Source organism: Sturnira hondurensis, unplaced genomic scaffold (genome assembly GCF_014824575.4).
Source record: "Sturnira hondurensis isolate 20B ecotype Veracruz unplaced genomic scaffold, ASM1482457v3 Scaffold0020879, whole genome shotgun sequence".
Taxonomy (NCBI): domain Eukaryota; kingdom Metazoa; phylum Chordata; class Mammalia; order Chiroptera; family Phyllostomidae; genus Sturnira; species Sturnira hondurensis.
Genome location: NW_028093510.1, coordinates 556586 through 578343, shown reverse-complemented (window position 1 = coordinate 578343; position 21758 = coordinate 556586). Strand labels below are relative to the sequence as shown.

The following is a 21758-nucleotide window of genomic DNA, read 5'->3' as shown; positions in this document are numbered from 1 at the left end:
TTGTAAATCCCACGATGGCAACTATTTCCAGCGAGCATAATAGACACTGCCAGGTAATATGTGCTTAATACATATTTATTTTATGCCTGAATGGGAATAAGTAGTATTTAAAAGATTACGAAGAAGTGGCCCTGGCAGGGTCGTTGATTGGAGCATTGCCAAGGATGAGGCAGGATTGTGGGTTCCATATCCCCATAGTCAGGATACATAGGGGAGTTAACCAATGAATAGCATGAATAAGTGGAACAACAAATTGATTTCCCTTTCTCTCTCTCTCCCCTCCCCATTCCATCCTTTCTCTGTGTCTCTTCCCTCTCCCTCTCCCACCCCTTCTCCCCTGCCCCCTTCCTTTCCATCTCTCTAAATCAATTAAGGAAAAAGAAAAAAAAAGAAGCAGTGGTATAACTTCAGTCTCTGAGTCCCCAAGGAAGTATTTCATTAGTAATAGTTCCACCAGGGAAGATGGATTATTTTCTATTACAAAACTCTACTTAATTTATGGAATTATGTATGCAATTTATGAGTCTTCACAAATTTTATTCTGACCATGATATCTTAAGTGTTTTTAAACTACTTTCCAGCTTTGGCTGGTGTGGCTCAGTGGTCTGAGTGCCAGTCTGCGTATTGAAAGGCCACCAGTTTGATTCCCAGTCAGGGAACATGCCCGGGTTGCTGCTGGTCCCCAGGTGGGGACGTGCAGGAGGCAATTGATTGATGTATCTCTCATACATCGATGTTTCTCCCTCCCTTCTCCTCTCCCTAAAAATAAATAATATACTTTTTAAAAAACTACTCTTCAAAGGTATTTGGGAAAATAAGGATGCCCTGGTGTCAGTCTCTACCGAAACAGAATATGTATGGCAGGTTATGTTGAGGACAGGGTCAATTTTCAAAAGTAACCTATTTTTGGCAAGCACAATCATGTTTAAGAAGTATACTTACTCATTATGCTAATGTTTGTAAAAAATTTTAATACTTTATTATAAATGTAATAAATTTATCATGAGCTCTATTTATGCCAGTTACTGTGCTAAGTATTTTAATCATATTTCTCATTTTATCTTTATAAGGTACTGATACTTTAGCAGTTTGGGTCATCTGCAGTCGCAGCTGGGCTTATTCACATACTTGAGGGCCAGCTGATCTGGAGTGGGCCCAGCTGGTTCATTCTACTTCAAGTTACTGGTCTATAGGTCATTCACATGACTCTGTACCATGTGTCTCTCATTCTTCTTATACTAGCGGGCTGGTCAGGGTATTTCTGTTTATGGCGATGGCAAAGGTACAAGAGGTAAACCTTGCCTGCGTTACATATCTAATATCCACAAGCCCATGGCCAAGCCCAAAAGTCAAGGGCAGGAGAGAGATATACTCAGCTTTCTCACTTGCAGAAACTTCAGAGTAACATGGAAAGGGGTGTGGATGAAGGGAAGAGCAGGGCCAACAATCTGTGATATATGCAAATCTAATTATATTCCCCTCATACCATAAATAAAAGTAAATTCCAAATGTTTTCAATATCTAAATATTAAAAGAAGAAAGAGTGAAGTCCTCTGCAGACTCAGATATACGGGAGCCTAAGTCCTACTCAGCAGAAAGTGTTCCTTCCATGAAAAGTATTTGTCAGATTTGAGGCTTCATGGAGCTCAGATTTTCCAAAGGGAAGAACTGAATTCCCCACTGTCTTTCAAGACTGAGGAGACAGATCTGTCAGACTCTCAATTAACTCTCAACATCTGTCAGAGGTGACCTAAGTCTTATTTAAATTTAAGATACAACCCAACATCAACCCAGCTCAATCTCTGGTTACACTGAGGTGATCGGTCTTGCATCTGCCTAAAAAAAAGAAGGGTGGGCCCTGGTTGGTGTAGCTCAGTGGATTGAGTAAGGGCCTGTGAGCCAGAGGATTGCTGTTAGATTCCCAGTCAGGGCACATGCCTGGGTTGCAAGCCAGTTCCCAGCAGGGGATGCACGAGAGGCAACCATATATTGATATTTCCCGCTCTTCTTCCCTTCCCCTCTAAAGATAAATAAATAAAATCTTTAATAAAAAAAGAAGGGTGAAAGATATCTAAAACACACAATAGTATATATTAGCATATAATAATAGTAGTAGTAGATATGTAAAGAGGCAGGAGAGAGTGACTGATAATCAGAAGCAAAAACAGGAACATACACACCATGGATGATCAAACCACTGGAGATGAAAGACAAGGACTCTAAAATAATTGATATGTTAAAGGAAATAGAGGAAAATGGATGAAAAGAGGAGTTTGAACAGAAAATTTTGCTCTATAAAAAGAATTATATGTACATTCTAGACTTAAAAAAAAGCTGAAATCAATAACCCACAGGATAGGTTTACTGAGAGATTTGACATAGCACAGAATAGGACCAGTGAACTCAGAGACTGGTCAATGGAAAAATCCAAAACGAAACAAAGAACAGAACAGAGTTAAGATAATTTGGGATATACACTTAAAATTTGTACAGATATTAAAAGGCTAATCGGGGAATACTATAACTATACCATTTTTCCTGCTTCCTCTACCCTAGTTTTTCTTCATTTTAGCTCCTCTCACACCCCACACTGCAATGCAGTTCTTCACAACGGGGGCCAGCCTCCTGGTGAAGTGCCAAGGGAAGAGAGAGAACAATAGGACCAGAAGAGGCCCATTCCCTAATTTCTCTGGAATCTTTTTGCTGGGTTTTCTCTTGATGTTACAGGTGCTTAGCCTTTGGACAGTGTTAAAAAAAGAGAGAAAACAGGAAAACGATGGAGACTTTCACACTGGCTTCCTGGGGCTCCCTTTCCTGGTTCCCTGGGCAGTAGGGACTTCTCTCAGGAATTTTTACTGTCTATGCCTGTTGCAGAGTGAGACCTATGTTGCCTCCGGTCAAATTCAGGAGATAAGAAATAAAAATCAGCCCTGGCTGGTGTAGCTCAGTGGATTGAGCACGGGCCTGCGAACCAGAGTATTGCGGTTCGATACCCAGTCATGGCACATGCCTGGGTTGCAGACCAGTTCCCAGTGGGGGACACATGAGAGGTAACCACACATTGACACTTCTCTCCCTCTCTCCTTCCCTTCCCCTCTCTCTGAAAATAAATAAATAAAATATTTTTTTAAAAAAAGAAAGAAAAATCAGGAAACTCATCATTGTATTACTCATTCTTAAAGATCTGACTTCCCTCTTCAGCCAGCCTGCTATGGCTTAATTTTCAAGAGTATTCTGAGAGTTGCTATTTGCATTTTGTCCAAAGTGTTGTGTTTTGTAATTGTGATAGAAATGGGCTTTTGTCAGCTTATTGCATCTTGGCCAGTACCAGAAGTTCATGTGTCCTTTTAAATTTATTTTTGTGTTTGTGATATGTAGATTCCTTTAATGCACAGTACCTTATAGAATAATACATTATCACTTTTCCTATTTTAATTATTTGTTCATATGTCAGCCAATTTCCCCACTGGACTGAGCTCTGCTGGGGCAGGGACCATGTCTTACGCATCTTTGTATATATTCGCAGTGCCTGGCACATTGATGATGCTCAGCAAATTGCTGTTAAATGATAGAACAGGCCCCACAGAGGCTTCACTCTAAAAGGAAGCTGGGGTTCTAAAACCAACAGCAAAGGGGAGTCTGTTTTAGATATCTACTGTAGTGAATACTAGGTTTGCTAATGCAGCTAATCCCAAGCATCCTTGTAAACTTAAAGTCAGACTTCTTTGCTGTAGTTAACATACTTCAGAAAAACAGAACATTTTAGAAACATGGGAAGTATCAGAAAAATAGGGCCAAAGGTAGGATGGAGTTCCAGGAACAGGAACCAGCCATAGATTTACCCAGTGACTATGCCAGATTCTCTATGGAAACTTGGTGTGTATATTCAATTAATCAAATGTAATTAATTATAGAATTATATTAATTGTATTATTATAATTAATAATCAAATAACATTTGATTATCTGTGAGCTTGTCTTCTTGTTTTAGATTTGGAAATATGTAAATGTATCTGGTCTTTAAGCAGTTTTTTAGCGAAAAACATTTGTTGGCAAGAAATATTTCAGCTGACATCCCTAATATAATGTACTTTAAGAAATGTATGCAAAAATATAAATAAGAAAGGATGAAATAAAATATGTAGACAGACATTCTAGTATCCCTGCATCCCTTGGAACGTCTCGTGCCCTTGCTGATGTTTATGCAACCCACTTTAAATAAAACTGATGGAAGGGTAAAGACAGGATTCACATTCTCTAGCCAGGAAGAATCCCTGACTTTTTCAGAGAATTCACCCCATCTGAAATCAGATGGGAAGCAAGCAGTCTTAGAGTGGGACCTGAACTAATTCACTGTAGAAGTACTTTAATGTAGCATAAATTCTCACCTTAGGCCCTAGGCAACTTCTAGGGACCTTCTAGGTGTGAACTCAACAGGCAAACCTGTGGGAAGGCAGCTCACTTTACTGCCCCACCCCTTGCTCCACCCACCAGGGCCATGATCCTAAGTAACTCAGCCCATCTCCTGGCTTCCTGGGAGTCTTGGCCCACTCTGCAGTTAGTGCTACCTTCACTTTTCTCCATCACTGAATGCAGCATCTGCTGCCTGTTAATACAACTTCTTTCAGAGTCAAAACCTCTTAACCCTTTACCTACACTTTGGCTTTTTATCACTGCACCACTGTGGGCACTTGAAAAATAAGCTTGTCATTTCATTAATAATGTGCCTCATAGGAATTCACTAGTGTTTAACACAAAGAAATTGGTGTAGCATGATTCAGTCTTAATACATAGATACTCCAATACATTTCATAGAAAAACATCACATAGTATTTTGTCATTAACATTTTCCCATCCTTCCCAAAGGCAAATAGGATATCCTTACCCAACATTCTCATAAATGGAAGTCACCGAACATGCAATGAATAACTCCTTAGGGAAAAAGTGCTATTATATCTAGGAATTGGATGTCAGTATGTCAGAAAAAATTCTAACCAAGTCAAAAGAACAAAAGGGAAATATTTAATTTAAAAATAATTGGGCAGTTGCCCTGGCTGGTGTAGCTCAGTGGACTGAGCGCGGGCCTGCGAACCACACGATCGCGGTTAGATTCCCAGTCAGGGCACATGCTTGGGTTGCAGGCCTGTTCCTGGTTCATGGCAGGGGACGCACGAGAGGCAACCATACACTGATATTTCTCTCCCTCTCTCCTTCCCTTCCCCTCTAAAGATAAATAAAAATAAATAAAATATTTTAAAAAATAATTGGGCATTAAATTACTAAATCATAATTCTTTAGTACAAACTTTAAAGATATCCTAAAAATGTGAAAAATTATGTACAAAAGAACATACTTATTAAAAGAAGGAGATTCATGGTACTATATCCTTCCCTTTGTATTAGAGTTAAAAATAAGGTAACAACAAACATTTGTGTGTCCATACCTTAGGGAATAAAGCATTATTGATACAGTTAAAGCTCCTTTGTCCTCTTCACTTTTCCCTCCCTCTTCCTAGAAATAACCATGACTTATAATTTCCATCTGTTTCTTTTTAAATCAATCACCTACTATTGTGAAGTAGAGCACCCCAAAACTCACAGGTTTAAAACAGCAATCATGCGTAGAAAGCATGAAGCACCAGTGGATTCTGGGGGCTGGCTCACCTGCACTGAGCGTCTCTTCTCCCCCAGGTCCTGGCCGGCCTAGTGGTCCTTCACTACTTTGTAAGCTCTTTAGTAGCTTCAAGGAGGTATTTTTATATTTTTCCAGCTTTTAAAATTGTCTTTAGTGAGATGATTTGTCTAAATTATTTAATCCACTACTAAGAAATAAAAATCTTAATATTTAACACTGGCCATTGGTTTTTCCTTTTCTCCTAAATGCCAGTTCATAACGTCTACCTATTTTTTCTGTTGGGGGTTTGTCTTTCTCTGATTGATTTGGAGATGTTCTTAATGCCTTCTGAATACAACCTGCATTTCATCAGATATGTTTTGAAAACATATTTTCCCAGACCATGGTCTTCTTTCTTCTGTTTTGTCAAAACAGTTTGATGAACATTTTACATTTTAATGTTGTTAGATCAGATTTATCTATCTTTTCTCTAATACTCTGTGCCTTATTTTCTTTAGGAAATCCTCCTATACCCATAACTCATAAAAATATTCTCTTTTACTCTCTTCTAAAACTTAAAAAATTGTAACCTACACATTTAAGTCTTTAATTCATCTAGTATTGAGTCCAATCCAATTTTATTTTTCCATATTAATAACTGGTTCTGGAAGCACTATTTGAATACATTTTCCTTTCTTCATTAATCTGCAATGCCACCTGTCAAAAAAATTAAGTATCTGCATATGTGAGGTTCTGTTTCTGGCTTTGGTTTCCTGCTCTATTGATTTGATAGTCCATCATTGTGCCAAAATCACATTGTCTTATTAGTAGTTTACACATTTTGATATCTACATATCAAATCTCCCTGGTCTGGTTGTCTTGAGAATTATATTTGCTTATCTTGTACCTTTATGGCTATCTCATATATTTTAGAATCGACTGGTGAGATTCTGTGACAAGCCCTACTGGGATTAGACTGGCACTGAGTTGAATTTATAGTTTTGAGAAGAGTTGATACTTTTATGATATTTCATCTTCCTAGTTATAACTATTTTTGGCTCTTCTCTTTCAACAGTTTTATAATTTTATCCATAAAGGTTATATATATAATTTTTGTTAAATAAAAATATTGCTATGTACTGTTGATAACATTGGAATTGGTATCTTTTTCACATTTACATTTCTATTTCTTGTTGGTATGGAGAAATACAACCCATTATATATTTATTTTACATTTAGGAAACTTTTTTGAACTCAGTCTAATAATTTCACTATAGGTGCTCTTTGGTTTTCTAAGAGGTCAATCATGCTTTCTGTTTAAAAGCTTATTTTTTCCTTCCTCCTTATTAATTACACCAAGTCTTTTTTTCTTGATTAATGATACTGGGTATCCTTGTCACATTCCTAATTTTAAAGTGAATATGTCATTAACCTATTTTGTGACACTGTAAGGGTGGAGTTCTTGCACTATTTTCCACATAAACAACTGTCAATCTGCTTTTGCTCCACCCCGTGAAGGTATTTTGTTTTCCCCACAGAATCTTACTGGGTTCATAGTGGCCTCCGTGCTGTTTCTTGAATGTAGCAAGTTCTCTTCTGCCTCCAGGGCTTTGAATCTGACAGAAGACATTCTACCAAATAATTTCATGTCTCACTCTCTCATTTCTTTCAGGTCTTTGCTCAAATGTCTCTTTATCAGAGGTTTCCCCTGAACTCCCTTTGTAAAATGTATAATACAGGGTCTGATTCCATTTTTGATGTTTGACTACTGACAGCCATTAAGCCTTACCCCTTCTGCTCCGCATTCGGGCAGGCTGATAAGAAAGCATGGATACTCTTTTCTCGGACACCGGTGGGAAATCCAGACTGCATGCGGAACCATCACTCTGGGCCGCCCCTCTAACCACCATAAAAACCCCAAGCCAGTCTCCTTTCCCTGTTCTCTCAAGCCATTTTTGAACTTGCTGGGGAGCTGCCCTGCTTTCCCTAGAAAGCCTCATTATGCGAATAAACCCTTTCAAGCCAGAGGTGTGTGAGACAGTGAGGGTGAGACTTCATTAGTCTCAGCCTCTGAACCAAATTTTGGATGGGGTGGGCATTCATTCTGTTTCAGTGTAGGATGGCCACAACAAAACAGCATCCACTTTTACAGTCCATTCAATGCAAATTTTTCTTCATAGCACTTATTACCACCTGATATATTATATAGTTGCTTATTATTTGTCTTCTCTAGTATATAAGTGATTAAATAATAAATGCCAGCATCTAGTGAAGTCTCTAGCACAATCACCCACCCATTCATTCATTCATTAAACCAACATTTATTGAATGTCTGCTTTGGGCAGGCACTGTTAAAGGCACTAGTGCTATAGCAGTGATTGCACTTATGTTCCAGAGGGCAGGGTAGCTATTTAATACCTGTTGGTTGAATGAATGAATACTAGTTTGGTCTAGAGGTCGAATATTAAAAAGAAACACAAAATCATATCATGAATATATAATTTTTATTCATTTTTTTGCTACAAATAGTGCTTATTTAAAAATAATATTTAGTAATTTATACTCAAAGGACATGTTATAACTAATATCTGAAGACAATAAAAAATATTTTTTAAGGTTTATTATGTGTTTAGTATTAAAGAGCTCCTAAATCTCCACACTGTTGGCATTAGTAAGTTACAGTTAATTTCTGACTAATGATTATAGAAGAACACTGAGGAAAATTTCAACCATTATAATCAGAGTATAATTTTATATTTCTCGAAGGATAGTGGTCATGTTTAGCAATAGCCTCAAGTTAAGTTAAAATATACTTACTTCAATGTATATTTTGATACTCTTTCTTTTCCCTTCTTACAAGTAACCAACAAGGCACAAGCTGCTTCTGGTTGGCAGCCCAAACAGATGAGGGATCATGGCTGACCATCTAGTTGCTAATGCTTGTGAAAGGCAATGGGGGAACTCTGAGTGGGGTTGAACTTCACCCACAGGGGTAAAGTTTCTCCCTCTGACCACCTTATTCGATGAAAAAAGTGCACTCTGATGCACTCTGACTTCTAAAATGGATTTTTAAAATTCAATACAAAGATTCAACAACTATCAAAGTTCCCAACACTGATTTTTCTAGTATCTAATTAGCAGTTTTGATACTAATTTGAAAGCTTTAATAATTTAAACAAATGTAAATTATGTAAAAATAACCAATCACATGATTCCAGGTCATATTTATGTTTACAGTATAAATGTAAGACTGGTTTTTTAGAACAAAAGAATAATGAAGAACAGCTCCTTTAGGTATCTTTGTTCCCAATAAGCCTTTTCAGACAGATCCATGACATGACACAGTGTAATGTCAACATACCTTTCATCTCAAAGGCCGAAATTATGAATTTAAGTAGTGACATCATTTCTATTAGATTTTATATTTGTATCAATCAATTAGTTAATCAATTATTAACTTAATCATTTCTTTTTCCAAATTAGTGGCAGTTGGTTTAATCTCGCCCAAATGAATGGGTCTCTTTTGGTTGATCAATGCGATAGAGAAACTCTGCAGGTAAGAAGTAGCCGAGATATTCCACGGTCTCTGGGGTCGTGTCGTAGTGGTAGTGTCCGCCTTCTCCGTGATGACTGAAAAAGTGAGTGTGCTCCAACCGCAAGTCAAACCCCTGGGACGAGAGATGAGCTGTTAATATTCAAGTTGCTTCGGACAGAATATATTTAGAGGGGAGGGGGACCTTTTAAATTTATGTTATGGTGGTTTTTATCTTATTGTTTAAGTAGGTAATACATTCATATGATTTAAAATTCAAAGGATGCAAAAGGATATATTCAGTGAAATACATCTTTCCATTTCTTGCCCTTACTACTCACTTCCTTTCTTTGCAGGTAACTAATGTAGCTAGTTTCTTTCATATCCTTCCAGAGAGATATACTTTTAATTTTTTCACTCAAATGGTAGCACTCTGTACACACTGTGCTGCATATTATTTTTCTTTATTTAACAATATAGCTTTGAGATCCCTGTATATCAGATCATAAAAGGGTTTCCTTATTCTTTTCACCTGTATGGTATTTCACTGTATGTACATACTGCTTTTCCAACTGATGTTTTGATTATTTCCAATTGCTTGGTTATTATAGCAATTCTGTCATGAATAACCTTTTAACTAATCATTTTACACCCTTATGCAAATATTTAAGGATAAATTCCTAGACATGAAATCATTGGATCAAAAAATATTGCTATCCAGTATTTTGGTAGATATTTGCTTTGAATTGGACTATATGATAATATTTTTCCTAGTGTATAGTATTAGGATATAATGAACAGTATAATGAACAGCAAATAAAATGAACCCTGTTGTGATTCTACTATTTAATAACATGACTTTGGGTATTATTTAAAATGGGTGTGACTTTATTTTCTCAAAGGTAAAATCTGCTCTGTCTTACTCAGGGTTGTTTCAAGATAATTCTAGAGCCTATCCTAATTATTAAATAACACAAAAAGTGTCTAATTCTAAAAAAAAAACCAATAATCCTAAAAACCAAGCATTATCATTGTGGTGTACTGCCATATAAAAGACAAACATAGACTTACTGGGTCTTTGGAGACAAAAACTGGCAGACAAATTAAAGGAGCCTTCATCTCGTAAAAATGCAACCATTTGTTCAACTCTTCTTCAGAGTTCAATGGACAGGAAGAAAATTCTGGAGACTGCAATAAAAAGATCATTAAACAGGTAAACATACTGAATACTACTGAGAATTAAAATTTTATGTTAAGTTAAAAACTTTAAGCTTTGTTATACATTCTACTAACGATTTTCAGCATCAAAAGAAGTTATACACTTCAGTTTTCAAAAGGATCACCGATCAATGTATGAATAAATAAATGAAGGAATCAGTCTATTACTATATCTTTCTCATAGCCTTTCACTTTTCCTGTGAGTATACCCTCATCCTACTCTCATATGTCATCCTATAGAACACAATACTTTATTACTATTTACTACATTTACCGTGATGTACATTAGTTTTCTAGAAGTTACTCCTCTTGTAACCAAAAGGTTGTACCCTCTGACCAACATCTCCCTACCCACCACCACCACTCCCGACCCCCTGGCAACCCCCAGTCCACTCTGCTTCTCTAGCTTAGACTTCTTCAGATTCTCCATATAGGCACTATCATGCAATATTTGTCTTTTTGTGTCTGGCTTATTTCACTTAGTACAATGTCCCACAAACTCATCCACGTTATTGCAAATGGCAGGATTTTTTTTTCCTTGTTGTTTTCCTAACTTGGCTATTGTGAATAATGCTGCAGTGAACATATGAGGGCAGTTATCTTTTTTCAGATACTGATTTAGTTTCCTTTGGAGATTATATATATATTCATATCCAGACATAGAATTGCTGGATCATATCGTAGTTCCATTTATTTGAATTTTTTGAGGATACTTCATACTGTTTTCCATAATGATTGTACAATCCTATAATCATTTGGTGTTAACAATAGACTTTTCTCTAATTCTATCTGCAGTTAGATAATTTGGAAAACAATTTGGAAAAGTAATTAAATAGTTTCACAAATGTGTCCCTGTTTTCGGCATCGGGTGGCGTGCCATTTTAAATTAACGGGATAAAAAGCTATTAAAACAATATGTTTTCTGATGGCTTTACTGATAAAATAAAAAAGAAATTAAGTTGTAATCACTTTTACATTTGCATGTATTCGTGCCCCCACAGGCTCTTACCATAATATGAGTCTTCACTTTTCCCTTCTGAATGACGAAAGTACCTCCCATCCCTACAGGCTTATCTCCATAATGTTTTTCAAGAGTTTGCCTCATACAAGTTACAAAGTTAAGTTTCCCAGTTCTTCTTTTGGCTTTTACCTCAATGACCTAGGGAGGAGATAGGTATGCATGTCATTGTTCTAAGGTGTAAAATTTTATATAAGTAACTACCAAAGTGAAACATTATACAATCTAATGCCATCAAGCAAATATTCACTTGTTTGCTTACAGCACCCACATATAAGCTGAGGTATCTCAATCTTCTGTAAGTCTTCATTAATAATATATACTTTATATATGTTATAGATCATTTACTCTAATGTCTGATTCATGCTTTCTTGGATGGAGAAAGCCTTATAGCTATACTTTACAGTGAACTCTAGATATTATCATTAATGTTGAGATGGTCAAAGGCTGAGAATTCCCTGGCTGAAAGGGTATTTATTGCTTACTACGTATTTCATGTAGCTTCAGTTTGAGGTTTAGGTAACCTCAGAATGAGACTTTACTCTACCTATAGTACTTTCTGAATCTTCTGTAACCATATTATTTAATTGCAGAGGAGGGGAAAATGATTAAGTTTTCTCACTCCTTTAAAATTCTGGACTCAGGTTACCTTCACTTCATTAGGTATTTTTACTTCATTACCTCATTTCTCAAAGTAGCTTACTTAGCTATCTGTATTTATAAAATCTAAGAGTTCTCACAACTACTAAAACTGAAATCATCTTTTGTGTACTAACAGTAAGGACATCTGAAGTGAGGCATTAATTTTCCTTACCTCCTTCTTGCTACAGTTGTTTTGCTACCATCATGTCTATCTAATTCAATGTCTGATTAGTCAGGAATGAACAAATTGCATGTATACTAATTATAGGTTGACATTCTGTATTATCAGCTATGTGGTTTATCTGTTTGACTCACTCCCATATGAATATCCTGTTACCCTTTAGTTCCTTAGAAAAAGAGTATTGTTTACTGAGTATTATTCTTACCCTCAGTCTTAAATGAGTTTCATTCTACCTGTAGGACTCTGAATCTTTCATATCTGGGTTATTTAAATAGCTTTGACTTAGGCACTTTGGATTTTCTTTAGAAAACCATATTTATGGCAATAGAAGTTCAAATTTTTAGCTAAGATTCTTTGAAGAACATTGTGTTTTTTATAAACAAAATCACCTTTCCAGGTTGGCCCTCACTGGCAAAAAGATTAGCCAGTAACGCACACCCGAAATCATGGCATTTCTCACTGTACTTCTCTAACAGGCACCCTCCATCTTCAGGGTTAATGCAGGCAAAGTAACTACCATTCACAGGAGGTTTGTGTTCACTTTCTGTTTGAATAATTGGCATAAACTGAAAAGAAAAGTAAATAAGGTAAAATTAGTCAATCCCAGTAAGTCTCTCCAAACAGGATCTCTTGAAAAATGTGACAGAATTTTATCCTATACTTTAAGACAGTTTATTTCAAGATCTAATAATAAAACATGAAATATGAACTACTTAATCTTAGATTCAAAACAAAATGTTAAAGATTTACAAATACTAAAAAACTGATGAGCCCTGGCCGGGCATCTCAGTTGGTTAGAGCATCATCCCGATATACTAAGGTTGAAGTTTGATCCCCAATCAGGGCACACAAAAGAATCAACCAATCAATGAATAAATAAATGAAACAACAAATCAATATTTCTCTCTCCCCCCCCTTTCCTCCCTCTCTCTAAAATCAATAAATCAAAATTTTTTTAAAACATAAAATTTTTTATAAAGTGTTTACAGTATTTCTTATAGCATTCCTCTTACATTATAATACTTGCTTTATTTAAAATGTGTAATTAAAATTTTTTCTTTCATGAACACTAGGCAAATTATATGATTTTCCAAAGTAACTTGTATGATTAGCTCTGGCCAGGGTGCTCATTTGGTTGGAGTGTCGTCCCGTACACCAGAAGCTTGTGGGTCCACCCCTGGTCAGGGCACATGCCTAATGTTGCAGGCTCAATCCCCACAACTGATCAATGTTACTTTCTCCCATCATTGTTTCTCTTTCTCTCCCTTCCCCTCTCTCTAAAATCAATAAATATGTCCTCAGGTGAGTATTTAAAAAATCTTGCAGGATATTAAAAACAAACAAACTTGTATGATTACTGACCAGTGGTCACATCTGTAAAAGCTGTGAGAGAATGGACAGACTGAAGAGATCGTTCACTCTTCTATTTATGAGATGTGAAGAAACAGCAGTATTTTTATGCTGGAAATGTAGTGACATTCACAGTAAAAGATAACATACTATTCCTTTTGTAGATAATCATACTATGGAGTAGGTTCCTACTATTTGCTCTGAAAGGAATGGGGGAGGCGTTGGCTAGGTCATTAAATATTCCATTCATCTACTAATTGAAAGCTGCTCTAGTGCCAAAAGCAAACACAGATGGAGCAGCTAGGAATCCTCTGATGTCTAAGGGTGAAAATGCGTCACAATCCAGATGCACAGCAGGCCACAGCAGGACCTCGTGCTCATCTAAAACAGTGTACACCCTAAGAAAACCTGAAATTGGACATTAGTGCTCCATTACAGCTGCACCAACTGGAGCATGTGCTGTGCTCCACGTATCAAAGAGTAGCAAATCTGTAGAAACACATGACATCAACCACTTACAATTCATTCAGAAAGTAGGATTTCTGATAGGGAAGTAAAAGGAAGAAAGACAAATCAAAGTCTAATGAATAAAATAAAATAATGATATATATGCTGACCTCAGAATTGAACCCAAGAGTCTGAAATGGGCCTGCCCCTGCTCCGAGAATAAAAGCTCCAGGAAGCTTGATTTCTTTCGCAATCTTATTTACATCATAAACCTATGTAAGAGGAAAACAGTATTATTTAAATCTTAACTTACACAAATTCCCCGGTTTCCTTTTATCACTGTGTCCATCCATTAACCCTTCCTTGCCATATTGGTCAATGATCATTTAACAATAAGGAATTGACCCGCCCTGGCTGGTGTAGCTCAGTGGATTGAGCGTGGGCCTGTGAAGCAAAGGGTCGCCGGTTCGATTCCCAGTCAGGGCACATGCCTGGGTTGCAGGCCAGGTCCCCAGTGGGGGACGCATGAGAGGCAACCACACATTGATGTTTCTCTCCCTCTCTATCTCCTTCCTGTCCCCTCTCTCTAAAAATAAATAAAAAAATAAGGAATTGACCCAAATTCTATAATCTTCATGGGAATGTGAAGAGTAAAAGTACACTTACTTTTTTTTTATTTACAAGAGGCAATAAGTAAGGCACACCTCCTACGTCCACAATTCTAGTTTTCCCACAGATGCCTAAAAAAAAAAGTCTTAAACATAAGTAAATACTTAACATTAAGTACTATAAAATGCCAGATGACTCTACTTTAATTTATTAAGAGAGATAACTCCATTGTCATAGTTTTACAAATAATAGGGGTTGGAAGATGCATATTGCCAGGACCCATGACCTATTCTAACTACCTGTGACTCTCAGATTGCCATAACCAAGCATGACTTGATGTAGTGGGTAGCACAAAGGGAGTACAAAGTTGGTTATAGGGAAAGGGCTAGAAATGAGGCCAAAGCTTGGGATGGATGAGATTTCTAGAATTTAATTCCTAGTCTATAATTACTTATTCCTTTAAAATGCTGGGTTGTCAAAAAGAGTTGCCGGTTCAATTCCCAGTGAGGGAACATGCCTACATTGTGGGCCAGGTCCCCAGTTGGGGGCATGCAAGAGGCAACCATGCATTGATGTTTCCCTCCCTCTCTTTTTCTTTCCTTTCCCCTCTCTCTAAAAAGTAAATAAATAAAATATTTTTTTAAAAGTTGTTTTTTCCTAAGGCTGTTTACAAAAATGGCAAGTAATTACAGGTAGACTTCAGATGCTAGGAATGTTCTACTTACATTCTTATTTAACATCACAGGTACAGTCAGACACAATTTGTGAGAAGGCATTTTTTAAAAATGTAGAATGAAAAAAATTACCTTTTGTCTGAGAAAAAGTAGTCTTGTCAGTTTCATACTAAAATCATTACACAATAGATAGAATTGCTCTGTTTCTTCAGCTACACAGAAGATAAATGTACACAATTGTTTTAGGGATTTTGTAAATATTTTCCATGGGATCAGCAGAAATTGCTCATGGATTAGACTCTTTATCATAAGTGACAGTAACGCTGAAGTTCAGAGAAAGCATTAGAGGACTATTTTAGTAGTCCAGGGAAAAGAAAAGTAAAGAGCGAAAAATGGTGACTACTTGTAAAGTTAGAGAAGAGGGCATTAAGAAAAGAACAAAAAAAGAATAGGCAAGATGGTGAGAAAATGGTGAGAAAATGAATTAAATTTTAGACATGCTGACCTCAGGTTGTCCTTAGCATATAGAGGTGGAGATGTCCTGTAGACAGCTGGAATTACTGATCTACAGCTAAGAAAAAAGAGATCTAGGTGAGATGTACAGAATTTAAAGTTGTTTCTGAATAGTTATTAAAAACACAGGAATAAATGGAAAAGCCAGACAGACTGTACAGAATAGGAAGAGGCTAAGGAAAGAGTTCTGAAAAACATCCAAATTTAAGAGCCTGCTGGGAAGAGAAAGGAATCGGGAAAAAATGAGGAAGAAAGAACATCAGGAAGGTAGGAAAGGCACCCAGGAAGAAGAGTCAAAAGAACAAAGGAGAGAGGAGCACCAAGGGGAGAGAGAATGTCAGGTAACAATAGGCTAACAGTATGAAATATGTGGTGATCAAATACTACTAGTAAACATACCATGGTCACTGGAGACTTCAATAAGACCAGTTCATGCAGAAAGTGCCTAACTATGTTTACAAAAGGTCATACATATGTATATGGCTTCCTTAGTAATTTTAAGACTCACAAGTTACTGATCAGAAAACTTTTTCAAAGTATAACTCTCGAGATGAAGCATTAAGATTAAACTTTTTTTTCCTTGTACCCTCCATGTTTTCTGATTTTTATTTATTTATTTTTAAAATTTATTTTTAGTGGAGGAGAGTGTATTAATCTTATAATTGGAAGAAACACGGCTATAAAAAAGTATTATACTAAATGCTTTCAAGGTGTGAAGATAAATTACTATCTGGAAGAAAATGTGTGTCATCTAGCACACAAAACTTCTAGAATTTATAGGTCTACTTAAAATCAAAGACTACTTGAAATGGAAAGACCCCCAAAAGAACATTTTACCCACCCATACACACAGTGAAGCCCAGATACATTAATTAGCTTACTATCCAGGTACTGAAATCTGACTGTGGCAGAGAAAGAACTATTCAGAACGTGCATGTAAAACTACTTTTTAACAAAGATGTCAATTGCATACTAAAAGTGAATGTGTATTAATTAGTGTTTATCTTCAAATTTTTCATCATGGTAGGGTGTAGTGGGAGAAGGTTGGATTTTAGAAGTAAACCTACATTTGAATCTTGCTGATGGTCCACAATGAGCTTACTTAGCCTTTCTGAGCTTCAGTTTCTGCATCTATAAACTGGGAGCTAGTACTTCCTTGCAGTGTTATAAAAATTAAATCATCAAATATAGGTCTTTATCATACTCTGACAAATTATACTTACTCAACCAATATTAATTTCCCTTTAATAATAATTAATACTTCAGTGATTATTCTCACTTTAAACACTGGCTGGCTGATCACTTGGCAAATTGTTGAAGGGACATAAGTATTTAATATATAATTCAAATACAATAATAAGTTTGTATTATTGTATTAAATTTGCGTCACATCTTGAATAAGTAAATAAAACAAAAGTTAAACTAAGTTTCCATACAGTCACTTGAGCAATGAAAAACAAACAAAAAACCCCTCTCATTTATTATCAATGATTCACAAAAGAAACCAGAAGTCCTCATCTAGCACGAGGGTTTCCGAAGGGAGCTCGGATCCCTACGTCAAAATCCGCCCCTCTGCTGGGTGGCAGGGTGGCGGGGTGGGGATCCAGCTTCCGGAATCTCCTCTTGTCATCAGGTCTTTTTTAAAAATATATATATTTTATTGATTATGCCATTACAGTTGTCCCAATCCCCCCCTTCATTTCCCTCCACCCTGCACTCCCCTTCCCCCACCATTCCCCACATTTAGTTTATGTCCATGTGTCACAAGTTCTTTAGATTCTGTATTCCCCATACTGTTCTTACCCTCCCCCATGTCTATTTCCTACCTACCGTCTGTGCTACTTATTCTTTTTTTTTAAAAATATTTTATTTATTTATCCTTAGAGGGGAAAGAGAGGGAGAGAAACATCAATGTATGGTTGCTTTTCGTGCATCCCCTGCTGGGAGTTGGCCTGCAGGGAACCAGCCTGCAACCCAGGCATGTTCCCTGACTGGGAATCGAACCGCAATCCTCTGGTTCGCAGGCCCGCGCTCAATCCACTGAGCTACACCAGCCAGGGCTGTGCTACTTATTCTCTGTACCTTCTCCCCCCTTCTCCTCCTCCCACTCCCCTGTTGCTAGCCCTCCATGTGATCTCCATTTCTATGGTTCTGTTCCTGATCTAGCTGTCCTCTTAGTTTGCTTTTGTTTTAGGTGTGGTTGTTAATAACTGTGAGTTTGCTGTCCTTTCACTGTTCATATCTTTTATCTTCTTTTTCTTAGATAAGTCCCTTTAACATTTCATATAATAAGGGCTTGGTGATGATGAACTCCTTGAACTTGACCTTATCTGAGAAGCACTTTATCTGCCCTTCTATTCTAACCAGCAACCCATTGGTGCACAGGCCAGTGCTCAATCCACTGAGCCACTGCCCTTCTATTCTAAATGAAAGCTTTGCTGGATAGAGCAATCTTAACAGCGTGGAGACAGCAGGGCGATGAGGCAGAAGCACTATCCTGATGCTCCTGCGTGAAACTCAGGGCAGCTACTGGGCCAGGCCCGCTATCTCTTATGCTAAAAGCACTTTTGAAGGAACGTATGTGTACTGTTTCCAGTTGCTGGTTATGGATAATTCTTTAATGCGCCTTAAACCCAAGCCCAAACTGACACCCTGGGTACATAAACTAATTAATAGAGAAGCAAGAAATTATACATTCAGCCAGGGCTGGTGTGCTCAGTGGATTGAGCATCAGCCTGTGAACCAAAGGTTCTCTGGTTGGATTCTCAGTCTAGGGCACATGCCTGGGTTGCAGTCCAGGTCCCCAGTAGGGGGCATGCAGAGGCAACCACACATTGATGTTCCTTCCTCCCTTCCCCTCTCTAAAAATAAATTAAAAAATCTGAAAGAAAAAATTCCATTTTAAAGAAAGCAAAATTTTGGAAAAATATAAAAACTCCAAAAATATATTGTTGATCACTCGTAAAATGTGCAAAGACAGTTAAACATGACAGTAAAAGTAGAAGCTTTCTGTCAGTTCTGAAAAGCCTTCCTATCACTCCTGTGAGTAAACTCAGCCTGAAGACACCAGAAAGACTCTCAGTTCCGTGAACTTAAATCATAGTAAGGCAAGAGCCCAGCATTGATTTTCAGAACTTCTGCACAGTCAACACCCATTTGCTCCTCAAAAAGTGTGAACAAAGCAAACACTTCTCTCAACTGAAAAAGTTGCTTAGAGTGAATCCCAAAACAATTCAAAGGAGGACTTCCGAAATTTCTTATCTTCTTTGTAAAGGATGGACTAGGAAACATTTAATGCAATTTTTTAAACTAAAGTTGTTCAGATAAACATCTTTTTAAAAACATATTTTTTCTTTAAATACATGAAAACTAGGGTCCAAAAGCAAACTTTTCTTGGTATTCTTCAATGTTTATGGAGAAAATACCTCATTAGAGTGAATACAACCTGCCTACCTCACAGGGTGGTTCTGAGAATCAAAAAAAGATGAAAAGTCCTTGCAAGTAGTAAAGATACATACCGACACTGAGTGGTTATACTGTTCTCTCCTCCCTTAATTAAGCTTTCATTATTTGTCATTTCCTTTCATAACGGACATCAGACCTGTATGAGAGGGTCTACTCCTTTCTAGGTGTCCACAATGCTAATTTGGGAAAATGATCAACTATGAGTGTTCTTGTTTTCCCACAATTGTCTACATAATTGTATATTAGTAAAATCTGAACATTACTCCTGAAAAAATAACTCATAATAATATCAAGGATTATAGCCTACTGAATTTGTTTTATGTAATCTTTGAAAATTATAAAAGTACATAAAATACATTTTTCCACAAGGGTACAAAATGAAATCTGACCAATATAAGAGAACAATCAGCACAGAAATTAGGCAGAATTTAGTGTAAAAGTTGGGACAGTATCCTTTATTAGTATATATTTTAAAATAATTCTTAAAAATAATTCTGGTTTCAGAAAAAGAGCTGGATTGAAAAAAAGCTACCACAATCACAAAAACTGCTTACCTTTTACAGGAAAGGTAAATGGGTCCTTAGTCAAATCAGGGCAATCAACCACAGAGACCTGGACATCAGCGAAGTTATCCTTTAACCCCTTTTGCAGAACTAATAGGAAAATAATTACCTAACATTAGATAAAAATTTGTTACCACATATCAAATCTTTCCTCAACTTTTTTGTGTCACACTTCCAACTTAAACTTTTGTAATTAAAAAAAGAGGGAGAAATGGCCTTACTAATAAATGCATGTGTAACTCGACTTTAGACACAATTAATCACAAGATATTATGTAAACTAAGTCACATAAATACCAGTATAAATCATAGTGATTATAAATACTAAGGAGAAACTCTGCACTCAGATGAGAACTACCTTTCTTTGGGGGTGAGGATTCCAGACCTATTGAAATGTAAATATTTAAACTGATAGAAAGTAAGCAATTATATGCAATAACTCTTCAAAGCTCACCACTGAGCAAAAGAAGACACAAAAGAGTACTATATACTGTATGATTGCACTTACCTGTATTTCAAAAAAAGGGAACTAATCTAAGGTGACAGAAGTCAGAACAGTTACAGGGAAAGAACATGAAGGAGCCTTCTGGAATGCTGGAAATACTTTATATTTTCATCTTCATGGTAGTGACATGGGTGTAAACAAGTTAAAATTCATCAGGCTCTGCACTTAAGATGAGTGTACTTTACCACTGATATATTGATTCAATAAAAAAGTAAAAAGAAAACATAGATATCTCCAAGTTATAAATCTAAGAGCAATATACTTTTAAGGATGAAAAGTTCTTCTAAAAATTTCTCTACTCGTAGTGTCAGCCATGACTTTGTCCTGTAGAATCGGACTCTCAAAAAACAAGAAGTGATTTGAAATCTAGCCTTAGCGGTTACGTCAGGGAAGAGAGACAGGCTAACAGAAAAGAAATACAAGCAAAGAGTTCTAGCAATACAAACTGTTTACCAGCTGCCATTCAATTTAGGAAAAAAACAGGAAGGTCTAAGAGGAGAACCACAGCCAAGTAAGGCTTGAGCACACTTCTTGATTTCGACCTTCTCAAGGAGACAAAAGAACTACCAGGACAGATAGAGTCTGAGAAATAAAGGTAGGTTTTAGAGTTACCATCAGAGTAGAACCGAAGGCTGTCAAACAAATGTTAGCATTCTGACAGGCTATACAGTTTTGGATTAATGTTATTCCTGTCTTTATTTTATATTCCTATTTTTCTTTTCTTTTTTTTTTTTTTTACTAATTGTCTATCTCCCCTCCTAATTAATTTTGTGAAGCTGCCTTAAATTTTTGTTTGAACAAGGTGAAATACATAAAAATACATGCAGACAGTAAGCAAATTAAGTTCACTGGCAGTCTGTCATAGGGGGTGAGGTATAGTAGTATACTGGGAACTTGATTAATACACTGCAGTAGGTTATACATATAAAGACTATTGTAATTGGTAAAAAGTTAGTAAAAACAAAATTAGGTAATTCTTCGGGCAGTACACACCCTTAAATCTTGGATTACTATATGTATTTTCATTCTGTAAAATTGTTATCAAGGCTCTTCAAATTGAGAGTTTAATTTTTTTAGGCAGAATTTTGGATTCAATAAAGACAGTACAGAACAGATACTGAAAAGGAAAACGAATTCTGTATTGAATGTACTATCGCATAAATCATATCTCAGAATATTTGTATTTTTCCCCTTAAAATAATGTTAAAAGCAAAGTTATTATTGTATTTACCTCCAACGAGTTCCTCTAGACTTGGCACATACAAAGAGTATTCCGCACAGGCCATTTTCTTTCTTCTTTACCTGTGAGGATGTGTGAATAGAGCTATTGTAGGCTAATCGTCCCAGGAGTTCACAGTGCACCGAGCACAAACAGCTGCTGCTTTGGAAGTGAACATTACGAGTTCGGTTATATAAGGGGGTAAAAGGGC

At 36.6% G+C, this 21758-nt stretch overlaps 1 protein-coding gene and 1 pseudogene across 3 annotated transcripts; one reads left to right on the top strand and one right to left on the bottom strand.

The window, feature by feature from the left end:
- Positions 1 to 8217: 8217 nt before the first annotated feature.
- Positions 8218 to 21671, bottom strand: BKGD (beta-keto-L-gulonate decarboxylase). 3 transcript variants are annotated; one of them, XM_037030694.1, is made up of 8 exons: positions 21560 to 21671; positions 19816 to 19914; positions 14667 to 14740; positions 14171 to 14272; positions 12593 to 12769; positions 11372 to 11521; positions 10216 to 10332; positions 8218 to 9280 (listed from the first exon to the last, which is right to left on the bottom strand). In XM_037030694.1, exons 1-8 carry the CDS (start codon positions 21612 to 21614, stop codon positions 9107 to 9109), a joined length of 948 nt encoding a protein of 315 aa, XP_036886589.1. In that variant the 5' UTR covers positions 21615 to 21671; the 3' UTR covers positions 8218 to 9106. The 3 variants fall into 3 exon arrangements, with proteins under 3 accessions (XP_036886589.1, XP_036886590.1, XP_036886591.1); XM_037030695.1 differs by lacking the exon at positions 12593 to 12769; XM_037030696.1 differs by lacking the exons at positions 19816 to 19914; positions 21560 to 21671 and having other exon boundaries at positions 14663 to 14735.
- Positions 18718 to 19068, top strand: LOC118976282 (UPF0711 protein C18orf21 homolog; annotated as a pseudogene).
- Positions 21672 to 21758: the final 87 nt, after the last annotated feature.

What these genes read in the sequence shown, in the direction of transcription:
- BKGD (XM_037030694.1), bottom strand. Translation starts at nt 21,614, where the DNA reads ATGGCCTGTGCGGAATACTCTTTGTATGTGCCAAGTCTAGAGGAACTC. An exon ending in TCTAGAGGAACTCGTTGGAG is followed by an intron (nt 19,915 to 21,559) that starts GTAAATACAATA and finishes TTTTCCTATTAG; the next exon opens with TTCTGCAAAAGGGGTTAAAG. An exon ending in ATTTACCTTTCCTGTAAAAG is followed by an intron (nt 14,741 to 19,815) that starts GTAAGCAGTTTT and finishes TTTTTTTTTTAG; the next exon opens with GCATCTGTGGGAAAACTAGA.